Source organism: Palaemon carinicauda, chromosome 6 (genome assembly GCF_036898095.1).
Source record: "Palaemon carinicauda isolate YSFRI2023 chromosome 6, ASM3689809v2, whole genome shotgun sequence".
Classification (NCBI taxonomy): Eukaryota; Metazoa; Arthropoda; class Malacostraca; order Decapoda; family Palaemonidae; genus Palaemon; species Palaemon carinicauda.
The window spans coordinates 167,420,872-167,434,487 of NC_090730.1; the positions used below are offsets into that span (position 1 = coordinate 167,420,872).

The 13,616-nt window shown below is 34.8% G+C and overlaps 1 protein-coding gene across 1 annotated transcript in view; it reads left to right on the forward strand.

Moving 5' to 3' along the window:
• The window catches only part of LOC137643338 (uncharacterized), an 11,153-nt gene extending 155 nt beyond the window's left edge, over positions 1-10,998 (forward strand). The window contains exons 2-5 of the mRNA XM_068376172.1: positions 2,550-2,671; positions 3,082-3,260; positions 8,208-8,241; positions 8,822-10,998. Of these exons, the coding sequence (XP_068232273.1) occupies positions 2,550-2,671; positions 3,082-3,260; positions 8,208-8,241; positions 8,822-9,475 (989 nt within the window). The 3' untranslated portion in view covers positions 9,476-10,998. The remainder of the gene's footprint in view (positions 1-2,549; positions 2,672-3,081; positions 3,261-8,207; positions 8,242-8,821) is intronic.
• The last annotated feature ends 2,618 nt before the right edge of the window (positions 10,999-13,616 follow it).

Sequence of the window (13,616 nt, forward strand, 5' to 3'; positions counted from 1 at the left end):
CCTTCCATTTCCAAGCAAATTACGTCCCTCTTGCTGAGGGTTAATACCGATTTTTGATTTATATTTCAGAATCTTTATGTAATTTGGTTATGAAAATATTATCAGTAGGCCTACTACCGTAATAGGTTACAGGCAACGATAAACTACGTTCATGTTTAATTTTCACATTTCACATTTGGAACATTACCTTGATTGCATTTTGGCTGAAAGCTTCATAGATAATCTACAGGTAACTAGAAATATGATTGAAAAGATATTTTAGTAAGTGAGAGAGAGCGAAAGATAATACTAATTTGAATATAAAAACCTATTGTTATAAGTTCTGAGGGAATTGATAGCTTATCTCAAAGCCATCCATCCCTTGAACAGAAACACATAAAGCACGAATTTTTATATATCTAACAAAAATGTATTTCTTGATTTAATCTTCAAAAGGACTTTAACAGAACCTTCTCTGCTGGAGGTCCTAGAAACTATTCTAGACATCAAGTCATTTCTGTTCGCTTTTCATTCTCCAATGTAATGCTCGACCTAATTATTATTATTAATTATTATTACTTGCTAAGCTAAAACCCTAGTTGGAAAAGCAGTATGCTGTAAACCCAGGGGCTCCAACAGGGAAAATAGCTCAGTGAGGAAAGGAAAAAAATATCTTAAGAAGAGTGAAGAACAATAAATATATCCTATATAAACTATAGAAATTTTAACAAAACAAGAAGAAGAGAAATGAGATAGAAGAGGTATGCTCGAGTGTACCCTCAAGCAAGAGAACTCTAACCAAGACATTGAAAGACCATGGTACAGAGGCTATGGCACTACCCAAGACTAGAGAAGAATGGTTTGATTTTGGAGTGTCCTTCTCCTAGAAGAGCTGCTTACCATAGCTAGTGAGTCTCTTCTACCCTTACCAAGAGGAAAGTGGCCACTGAACAAATACAGTGCAGTAATTAACCCCTTGGGTGAAGAAGAATTGTGGTATCACTGTATCTTGATTGTTATCAACTTGAATATAATCTTAGTTTTTTTGTAGTGACTAAATTCAGTTACAGACGGAGTTCTCATAGATCTGAAATGCATTATTTATTGTTGCAATTACGGAAGAAATATTCCATATTTGATAAAAAAAAAATATTTCATATTGGATCAGAAATATTCCATATTTGATAGAAAAAAACATTCCATATTTGATCAGAAATATTCCATATTTGATAGAAAATTATTCCATATTTGATCAGAAATACTCCATATTTGATTTATGTATTAGAATTGCGCAGTATTTATCTTTTGTTAAATGTATTTTGTAATCCATTCTCATATATTTTTTTTTCAAATTGTGTTTTTAGATTCTATTTCGAAATAAAGTTTACTTAGGTATTGACCCATTTTCACCATTTATATTCTATTTCGAAATAATGTTTACTTAGGCATTGACCCATTTTCACCACAGAACAGTATTAGGAGGTTTCATACATTTTTTTAATTGTTTCATATTCTATTTCGAAGTAAAGCTTCCTAAGGTACTGCCCCATTTGCACCATTTATATCGTATTTCGAAATAATGTTACTCAGGTAATGACAAATTTTCCCCAATACAGATTATATGGGAGTTTCATACATCTTTTTTTAATAATTTTGTTTTAGATTCTATTTCGAATAAAGCTTCTTAAGATACCCATTTTCACCATGTATATCCTATTTCGAAATAAGGTTTACTTAGGCACTGACTAATTTTTACCACTACAGATTATATGGGAGTGTCATACATTTTTTTTTTTTTTTTTTTTTTTTTTTTTTTTTTTTTTTTTTTTTTTTTAGATTCTGCTTATGAAATAAAGCTTCCTAATGTACTGACCCATTTCACATATATATCCCATTTCGAAATAAGGTTTACTTAGGCATTGACCCATTTTCACCACAACAGATTATATGGGAGTGTCATACATTCTTTTTTTTTTTTTAAATAAAGCTTCCTAAGATACTTACCCATTTTCACCATTTATATTCTATTTCGAAATAAGGTTTACTTAGGCATTGACCCATTTTCACCACAACAGATTATATGGGAGTGTCATACATTCTTTTTTTTTTTTTTTAAATAAAGCTTCCTAAGATACTTACCCATTTTCACCATTTATATTCTATTTCGAAATAAGGTTTACTTAGGCATTGACCCATTTTCACCACATCAGATTATATGGGAGTTCCATACATCTTTTTTTTTTATAATTTTGTTTTAGATTCTACTTTGAAATAAAGCTTCCTAATGTACTGCCCCATTTTCACCATTTATATCCTATTTCGAAATAAGGTTTACTTAGGCATTGACCCATTTTCACCACAGAACAGTATTAGGAGGTTTCAATCATCTATTTTAAATTGTTTCATATTCTGTTTCGAAATCAAGCTTCCTAATGTACTGACCCATTTTCACCATTTATACCCTATTTCGAATAAGTGTTTACTTAGGCATTGACCCATTTTCACCACAGAACAGTATCAGGAGGTTTCAAACATCTTTTTTAAATTGTGTTTCATATTCTATTTCGAAGTAAAGCTTCCTAAGGTACTGAACAATTTTCACCATTATATCCTATTTCGAAATAATGTTTACTTATGCATTGACCCATTTTCACCACAGAAAAGATTATATGGAGGTGTCATACATTTTTTTGTAATTGTTGTTCTAAATTCTATTTCGAAGTAAAGCTTCCTATGATACTGCCCCATTTTCACCATTTATATTCTATTTCGAATAAGGTTTACTTAGGCATTGACCCATTTTCACCACAACAGATTATATGGGACCTTTTTTTTTTTTTTTTTTTTTTTTTTTTTTTTTTTTTTATTTGAAATAAAGCTTCCTGAAATACTGCCCCGTTTTCACCATGTATATCCTATTTCGAAATAAGGTTTACTTAGGCATTGACCAATTTCCCCCACAGAACAGATTACCAGGAGGTTCCATCCCAAACTCCGATTTTTCCTTTTTTCATACTCAAGGGAAAAACAGGTCACGTTTTCCATTCCAGCATTTTGAACCCCAAGAATTGTGATCCTCAAGAAATTTCTCCATCGTTTCAGAATCGGTTTCCTCAGAGGCCCTTTTCAAGGCCCTTAGCTTCACTGTTTGACTTTGGGCGGCCACCACGTCCAAGACCGCAACGCCCACCTTCAAGGCCCCCTCCCCCACCACCACCACCTCCTCCCCAACCACTACCAACTCTGAGTATTAGTATCTCACCTTCCCTGGCATTAGTCCAGTGAGTACAAAAGCTGCCATTGTTGGGAGATCACGTTCATAAAGACACACTTTTTTAAAAAACTGGACAGGTAAACGTTTTGGTTTACACTGAGCGAAAGGGAGAAATATGAAACATGAGTAATTGGACTCAAGCTGGCTCAAGTCACCGAAGCAAGTTTTATTGTTTGCGTTTGTGTGAGCAATTGGGCGAATGTATCTTTATGTGTGAGTGAGCGTAAATTTGAGTTCATATTCTAGGGTTGTGTGTGTATGAAAGTTAATTGATAAAAGTACGCTCGTGTTCTGAGGGGCGTCTCTGTAATTGGGCATAATTTTCTGGAAGGTAAATAGGAGTGTTAATTGTTTAGCAAACGGAAGTGTTAATAATAGTTCAGTCACAGAAGTGTATATATTATATATATATATAGTATATATATATATATATATATACTATATATATATGTATATATATATATATATATATATATATATATTATATATAGTGTGTGTGTGTGTGTGTGTGCGCGCATGCGCTTGTGTTTGTTATAGATGATTTACATATGGCCAAGATAAGAGTGAAAATGTAATCATTTTATTAAATGGATGTTCTGAAAAGATTATATCTTCCATGAATATTTGTAAGATAAAAAAAAAGTTAATTTATAGAATGAAAGATGATTTAGAAAATTGGAGATTGCATTCAAGAATGAAGATAAGAACATTGTCTTGTCACAGCTGATGGTACATTACAGAATAAATATGGTGTATGCTTGCTTGCTTGCCAGTGAAGCAGTGAAAGTTTATGTGAATAAGCACTGCACACATTACTCAGCATTTACATTGTTAATGACACGGTAACTCATGTCTCTCTCTCTCTCTCTCTCTCTCTCTCTCTCTCTCTCTCTCTCTGAGAGGGCACAAACTTTGTTAAAGTAACCTCTCTCTCTCTCTCTCTCTCTCTCTCTCTCTCTCTCTCTCTCTCTCTCTCTCTCTCTCTCTCTCTCAGAGAAGGCACAAACTTTGTTAAGGTAACGCACCTCTCTCTCTCTCTCTCTCTCCTCTCTCTCTCTCTCTCTCTCTCTCTCTCTCCTCTCTCTCTCTCTCTCAGAGAGGGCACAAACTTTAAGGTAACACTTCTCTCTCTCTCTCTCTCTCTCTCTCTCTCTCTCTCTCTCTCTCTCTCTCTCTCTCTCCTTCTCTCTCTCTCAGAGAGGGCACAAATTTTAAGGTAACACTTCACTCTCTCTCTCTCTCCGTCTCTCTCTCTCTCATCTCTCTCTCTCTCTCTCGTCTCTCTCTCTCTCTCAGAGAGGGGCACAAACTTTAAAGGTAACACTTCTCTCTCTCTCTCTCTCTCTCTCTCTCTCTCTCTCTCTCTCCTCTCTCTCTCTCTCTCTCTCTCTCTCTCTCTCTCACACAGAGAAGGGCACAAACTTTGTTTAGGTAATATCTCTCTCTCTCTCTCTCTCTCTCTCTCTCTCTCTCGTCTCCTCTCTCTCTCTCTCTCTCTCTCTCTCTCTCTCTCACACACACACACAAGGCACAAACTTTGTTAAAGTAACACACTTCTCTCTCTCTCTCTCTCTCTCTCTCTCTCTCTCTCTCTCTCTCTCTCTCTCTCTCTCTCAGAGAAGGCAAAACTTTGTTAAAGTAACATCCCCTTCTCTCTCTCTCTCTCTCTCTCTCTCTCTCTCTCCTCTCTCTCTCTCTCTCTCTCTCTCTCTCAGAGAAGGCACAAACTTTGTTAAAGTAACACCTCTCTCTCTCTCTCTCTCTCTCTCTCTCTCTCTCTCTCTCTCTCTCTCTCTCCTCTCTCTCTCTCTCTCTCTCTCTCTCACAGGGCACAAACTGTTAGGGTAACAAACATGAAGACATTAGTACACACTCGCATACGACATATTTCATGATTCATGTTTATAGTTTGTATATACGTACTGTATGTAAATATATGTGTGAATATGTATAGCTGAGTACTAGAAGAGTAGTCTATGTAGTTACAGCGTTCAGCCTTGCAGTAATATCACTCTAACATCCTGACCATTAACTTATCTCCATCCAACATCGTATGCCTTACCTATCCTAAGTCCCCCTGTAGGTGGCTTCATAAATCCTTATGCAAGTTCTCTAAAAAAATGTATTGAGGATCTAAAGGGTGCTTCACTTTCCATCATTTCCGTAGACCAACTAATGTATAAATGTGTTTGCACCCGTTAGTACTCAATACGCATATTAAAATCCTCTGTTTCGTGGGTTTCTTGTCCTGTGCTAGGTCTATAGATCCTGTGGCATTGGTTTCAGCCTGGTTTCTGTTTCTCTGAAGCTGTGCCAATGTATAAATGTGTTTATGCCCATTAGAGCTCAATGTGTATATTAAAATCACCTGTAATGTTGGTCTATTATGGGTCTCTTGTCCTGTGGCATTGGTTATTCACCCTAATTTCTGTTTTCTCTGAAGCTGTGCTGTTGGCATCTGATGCTGGTAAACTTTAGAAATTAGCCCTTAACTGTATTAAATTTGTTTGTTGACTGTTTTATTTTTAATATCAGATAAATAAAAGAAATTACAGTCTACAATGATCAAAAGTAAAGTATATTACCAATCATTAAAAAAAATCAGTTAAAACAAATTGCTCACTCGAGTCCTCCATTGCAAAATTTAATAGGTCTAATGTGAAAAAATCCCTGTGACTTTGTTTCCTTTTGTTACATTTAGGGTTAATTCAGCTTCATGAAAACAGTTACTCCCTTTTTTTGGTCATGTGAAAAATATCTGCCACACCCTTGTTTAAATAATCCTTTAGATTTATTCATAAACGATTAAAAATATTCCACAAGTATACACAAGCACTCTACTGATGCACTTCTCACAGTGTAAATTTATTATATATATATATATATATATATATATATATATATATATATATATATATATATATATATATATATATATATATATATATATATATATAAAATTAAACAATGGCTCAATCTCTACACGAACCTCTACTATTGTTGCCTCTCCTGTCACGGTGAGGGTTTTGGATCGTGTATCTATGGGCTTTGGATTGCACGAGTAGCTATGGCTGTTCCAAGTCTCCAAAACCTATTTTGTTTTAAATTTCCTAATATCCATTTTACTCTCCCGATGCGGCCGGAAAACCTTCCATGTTCAAACTTCCTTCGTGTGTAATCTAGCACTTGTTGCCCTGTGCTTTTCCTACAGGAATCCTGAGTCAATACTATATTGACTCTGCGGGGATCCTTTGTGCTAGACATCGGTTAATCTCTTTCATTTTAAACCTGTCATGTCTTCTTTGGGTGCATGGCCCGATGGGTGTTTGCCACTGTGAGGATCACTGGATCCGACTGGCTTCATGACCCGGAGTGTGGTCTAGGGGCTTGTAGGAGGAGAAGAGTTTGCCAGAATTTTCGTCTGGTTAATTTGCGGGATAATACATTGCGGGCCGTCGTTTTTTTACCTTTTTTGAGTTAAGATTAAAATGGAAGAGTTTTCCTCTCAACTTTCAGATTTAAAAGAAGGGCAGCATCAATGTAATATACTTTTATGTCAAGATTTATCAAGATAATTGGCCGTTTATTAAAATAATAAAATGTTCTGAAAACCAGCATGAGGTTAGATTCATTAGATACGTATTAAACAATTGATCTTAAACGAAATTAGTTAGGCTGAACTGGTTTCGATTGGATGCTCCTATCCCAACGGCTTTTGTCCTCAAAATCTGATTTGAATTCATTACTTTTCAGTAATATTTTGACAAATTTTGAAAAGTAATGTATGAGAAACTTTATATTATCCTGTTTTTCTGTGATTCTGCCATTCGAGCATACTGTATGTTCTAAACTTTTTATTTTTTCCACAGGCATGATCTTGCACGCACCCTAGATAAATATTATTCTGCATGTCCAGCTCCCAAGCTTTGTTTATTACCAAATTATCTTTATTCAGTGGCTTTGAAATTAGCCTATCTTTAATCATAGTTGTTTATTTGTTAAGTGGTGAGTTATGTGTTTATTGCCCCCTTTTGGGAACGAAATATTAATTAGGTTAAATTTATGGACTACCAAATATTCAAATACTTGAGACAATGGATGTCACACAACGGTTCTCTTAGCTCATGTTGTAGCATTATGACGAAATTAAAAAAAACCAGTACGTGTTTCTGCAGTTTTGACACTTAAAAACAGGACAAATTATTATGTATATTATTATATAAAGAATGCTTCAATTTTACTTCTTTTGCAGGTCTGTGGTTGCACAAACAAGACATCCTTCGACTCACTGTCAACTTGTTATTTCTCTCTATATATTTCTCTCCCTGGGACACCACTAATCATGATTCACTTACAAACGATGCTATGTGACCAATCTTTAATATGACCTGATTGTAGTTCTAACGCGCTACTATTGATCTATATATACGGAGTTTCTTTTCCAATCTCTGCTGTCTTGACTTTACAGATTCTCCCCCGCCACTGTTTTTATTAGCGACTGAATTTGGAGGTGTATAAAGTAATATGTGTATATATATATATATATATATATATATATATATATATATATATATATATATATATATATATATATATATATACTGTATATATTCATTAAATGCTAAAGTTTTTTTGGCGTCAGTTATTTTGAGACAATATTTCGCCAGTTTTCTCATTTTTGTCTTGTCATCAGGGCTAGAATTTTGCAAGACAAGAAGAAATTTGTTATACTGTATTTATTCAATTTTTGCTGACAGCTGTTTCAGCTAATACCTAATGGTTTTCATCAGGGCATACCTTTAGCATTTAATGAAAATTGCCAAAGAGAACGACGATACCCCAAGAGCATATATGTATATATACCTTTTGATTAGTAATCCCTTTCAGACAAATACTATCAAAACTTCTTATCCTTCAGATATAGTATTTTTATTGTAGTTCTTTATATTTTTAGGGTGTTCAACAAAAGCTGGTTTAATGTCATACTCGTAGAATAGAGCTTAGTATTGTGTTGACTCTAATTCTTTATTTCTGTTTTTGGTTGAGAGCACATCTGTTGCCCCAAATGGTTAATTCTCAGGGTTCTAGGGCTTTCGGTATATTCTTTCTTTATTGATTAAATGTGTAAACCTGTGTCTTGTTTCACTTTTGGGTTTCTTGGAAACCTCAGTAGTTAGTTCACTGCCTTGTCATAATCTGGTATAAAAGAAAATGTAAAATATCTTTGTTTTTCCAATCTCTAAAACTGCTTCTGTAGTGTTCATTACTTTGGTCCACAGAAGGTAATGTATCACTTGCTTTAGTTCACAGCTGTCATTTCAATTTTTGATGTTAGTTGGATCTGTAAGTTAAGTTTCACCATTTTGCAGACGATGACCACCTCTTTTAAGAATTTAGATATGTTTATATGTAATGCACTTATGTCAATATGTCTTCAGTGTATTGTTCAGCTTTAGGAAACAATAGATTTTTTAAATGTTTGATGATAAATTAGTTGAAGGTCCACATGGATTTGAGTGTTATTTTCTTTAATTTTCAAACCACTTTTAAAACTATTAATGAATTAAGAAATCTGAGTTACAGCAATTTTATTTTTTTTTATTTCAGCCTCCAGTATCACAGCAATTCATCCCATCCAGACCAGCTCCTCCTCCACCACCACCTCCGAGCTTCCAGCAAACGAACGACTTGTCATTCAGGCAACCACAGATCATCACATCCCAGAATCCCTTTACTAATCCCAATGGCTTTGGATCCCCTCGTCCTGATTCGATAATCACCATATCCCAGGGGCCTCCTCAACAACAATCAAGACCTAATCCCCCTAGGCCATCGCCTCAGTCCCTTCCTCCTCCACAGAGCTTCTCGTCTCCACAGCAGTTCACACCAACACAATCACCTTTCCCTCCACCTTTAATTGGGCCCAATTCCAATAACATTATTGGCATGACACCTCCACCTCCCCCTGCACCCACCCCTCCACCTACCCCGCCTCCTACTTTACCCCCCATCCCAACTCAGGCTACTGTGATAGTAAGGCAACCTACAACCATAGGCGCCCTGGTTCCAATCACAGCACGCCCTAGCCGGCCACTGGCGCCACCCTCCTCCAATGCCTTGGATGACTTGCTCGTGAACCCTGTGCCTTCTCTAAACGCTGGTATTCTGCCATTGGCGAACGAAAAGCCATCAGAGACTCAGCTGTTTCCTCCATTTACTTGATCAGGATGCCATTTAGATTTAGATTAGGTAATTTTAGTAATTTTTAAGGTCTCAACCGTATCACTTGAACAGGGCTTATAGTGCCAGGTGAATAAAATATAATTATAACAGTTAAAAGATTTGGCGGTTGAGAGAGTACTTACGTTTGGACCCCGAATGTTGACGCAATAATTAGTAGAAGGGTTTTGAATATTTTACTTCAATCATCATTCGATTTGGCTGTGATTGTTGAGAAAATGTGATTGAAACATGTTTTTTTTTTTTAGAATTATTGTTGCTGTTCAACTACGCAAAGAGTGAAAATCTAAGAATATTACAACCAATTTTATATCTGCTGTGCTTTTTTGGCACTTGGTTTAGAGACACACAACAGTAAGGTCCATAACATATATATTTCAAAACCCTATACATGTTTTAGTTAGCTTAAGGTGTGCTTAATTGTACCTAAACGTATATAGTCATTTAATTATAAGTGTAATGTAAAAGCTTCTGGATGACGAGCATTCATGAAGGATGGTAAAGACTAGGCCTATGTGTCACAGTTCAGCATTTTCACCAGCCAAATTGAAGTGTGCCTGTGTGAGGGACTATTTAGTCTATAGAAAGTCCCTAAAATATATATACAAGGGAGGCAAGTATTAAGAAACGTTTGGCATTGTTTCATCCTGGTGTTTGTACTTGAAGTTTTGACAAATTAAATAAAACTAAATTTTTCTATGGAACAATTTCATACATCTGAAAAAAAGACAGAACTGTGCATTATCTATGAGCTAAGTAGCCACTAATTATCTTGGATTCAATACGATTTGAAAACCCCCGTCAAAAATTCAAATAGTATTCTAATAAGTATCAGAATTAGATAGTCGAATATCAGAATTCGATTTAGGGGTTTCAGAATACTTCTTTTGATATTGAGCGTTCCCTTACTAAAATAATTAAATTCGTCTCACAGTTCGTCCCAGAGTCAGCATCCATTTTTATGGAGCTTTAAAGAAAGATTGCGGAGTTAACTAGTTAAACACTATCTTATTTAATCATGAGATACTTTTGGGATGACTTTAGAACGGAAGATTATTCTTTGCGATATATAAGGCAAAGATTACTTCTTTCAGTTGTTGGTTTAGAAAAGGGGTGTAGAGTCAAATTCAACTCGCCTGTCACTGGCTGACTATTGATTTCGCTCACTGATGTCAGTCTTGGGTGTCTTTTGAATTTGACATTACAGAAAGAAAGGTATAATCGTGGAGTAGAGGTGTTCCCAAAATGTCATTGGAATTATTGGCAAGATAATAACTAATAATGATAAAGGTGCCTTCCCACTTCACACACACAAGTATTTCTTTCTCTATCATATTATCTAACGATTACATTGAGCTGTTTTACTAACAGGCAAATTTTTGCTAACCAAATTTCAAGTCTGTTAAATCTTCAAATTCTTGTATTCTTTCTTTTCTATGTCTTACTTTATACGAAATCTGCTGACTGGTACTACGATTTAGAACATCCCAAAGGTCATTTGAGTTTTTTAAAAAAATGTTTATTACCAATCCCATGAGTCTGTACATTACTATACAACTTGTATAAATTGTATATTTATTCTTGCTTGTAAAGATGATCGATTTGCAAATGTATTTAAATATTGTTTCTTGTACGGAAATCAAATAGTTATTTCCTACTCATGTATAATAGGACCATCAGTCTGATTCTTGTGTTGCAAAGTATAATCTTGAATTGTGCTTAAGTAGTTTCATTTACCTCAATTGTTAGGCAGATTAAGTTATGCTGTTATGAGTCGCTGTTCAATGCAAGTGTTGTAAACAGTAAAAATGGTTTTAAAGATTATATGGATTTCTGGGTTAGGACCATAAAGAATTTGATAGTTATTTCTGGGTGCAGTTATTATACATTGCATCCCCTAACTAGCTTGTCTATGAAGTGATTAACTTGAGTGTTAGAATTTATACAAATAATTTTGAACAAGTTATATCGTATAGCTTTAATTGCTTACAAAGATGGTGTCAGTTGAAGGATGAATTACTCTATCTTTAATATGGTTCATAAAAACCTAATGAGCTTTCATCCATTGCTGCCTGCAATATTTCAAGCAAAGAAAATTAAGTTATAAAGAGTTGTTAACCAATGTGTTACTAAACATCCAAGTTTTCAGCTTGATAGTTTTCGTGTTTCTTTTGTCATCTTGATAAATTGATTTAATTTTTTTTTTCATTAAAAAAACATCATATTGTTCAAACAGTAAACTTACGATTATTGTACGATAGTTTCATTGATTTTTTTTTTTATTAAAAAACATCATATTGTTCAAACAGTAAACTTACGATTATTGTACGATAGTTTCATTGGTTTTTTTTTTTTATTAAAAAACATCATATTGTTCAAATGAGTAAACTTACCATTATTGTACGATAGTTTCACTTCCTTGTCCCAGACTCTACCTTCGCCTCGAAGTGTCAAGTTGTCAACGGAGTCCAATATAGCATGAAAATGTAAATATTCGCTAATGTCATATGTCTAAGTATATATAAGAGTTTTAAAGTGACATATCCAAGAAAATTAATCCAAAATATTCCCAATTACTCGAACTTACCATGAAGTTTTTAGTTACACAAGAAGGAAGCTCTCACCCATGGATGTCCTGAAAACACGATTTCATGAAGTTTTAAATTTAATTATCAACATTGGATGCCGAAGAGGAAAGGACAGAATTATTATGAAGGCTTGACTTTGTAAGTTTTACTTCTTAGTTTTAGTTTTTTTTTCATGCAGGGAATTTTTTTCGGCATCAATGTCCGTGAAGGACACCCAATATGTAAAACCTGAATGCCTGTTCGAATTATTATGATTATTATTATTACTATTATTAATGGAGCCTTTGTATATCAGCGGCCAGTTCCTCACGCATTGATTAAAAATGGACGTCAACTAACCTAAACTTATCACCCTAACCTAACCTACAAGTCATGTCCTTACCTACTTACCTTACGGGGGCTAACACCCACCTACGACCTCCCCTTACACTGCCGTATTCTATGTTAAGACAATAATAATACATACAGGTGGCTGCCATCGTACATACGCCCCTTATTATTATTATTGGTAAGTATGTTACTTTAGGGTAAAACCAAAGTATGATACTTTAATTTCTAGTCGAATATTTGAATCCTATATTTCCCCCACTCGCTATCTTATGGTTTTAACTTTGTATGACCATGGTTATTGGGGGCAAACCACCTGTCTATGAGTTCCTAGACCCCATCCCCTATATATAAGAACACTTACAGGTAACCCCAGGGTAAAGTTGTATTGTATTAGCCCATTATCGTAGGATATAGATATATATATATTTCTAAAACTATTAATTTGCTACGGGAATGAGTGTCATTTTCGAAGAGAGCGTAATTTTTTCTATAAGAAAAAGTAGTTTTTTTCCTAGGTTACATTGCCCTGTAATACACTACAATAATACCAACCCTAGTAGGAAACCTTGGTTTAATGGGTGGGGAAATGCCGAAAACGAATGGTTTGCAGCAATGATGTTAGTTGGAAATGCATAATAAACGCAAGATAACCAGTAAAAAAAATAAACTATGGTTCGTATAAGTGGAATTAAAATATCCTTATTTCAAAGGTTATGACTGAAAAATCAACGGTAATAGTATAGAACACCACGCTCTCCATTTACTCCAATATAATATAATCCTACAGTTCTCACCTTCTTGCACAGTAATTAGGGGGTTATTTAAATTCTGGGAAAGCAATAATTAGCAAGATATGTTGAAGAGGGGAGAAGGGGTTATAAAAAGAAAATAGCTCGGTTTCCTCACTAAACGACATGGAACTGACGTCAACATAATCAACCAAACATCGTGATGCCAGCGTACATAAACAGAAGTTCGTGATGCCAGCGTACATTTGATATACTGTATATTCAAAATATACTTAATCAAGAAATGTGATTACTCAAATGTGTCACTATTTGTAAATTGCATATTTTAAGGACACTTTTGAGTAATTAATCCATTTTTAATTAAGTATATTTTGAATATACAGTAAATCAAATGTACGCTGGCATCACGAACTTCTGTTTATGTACGCTGGCATCACGAATTCTGTTTGGTTGACG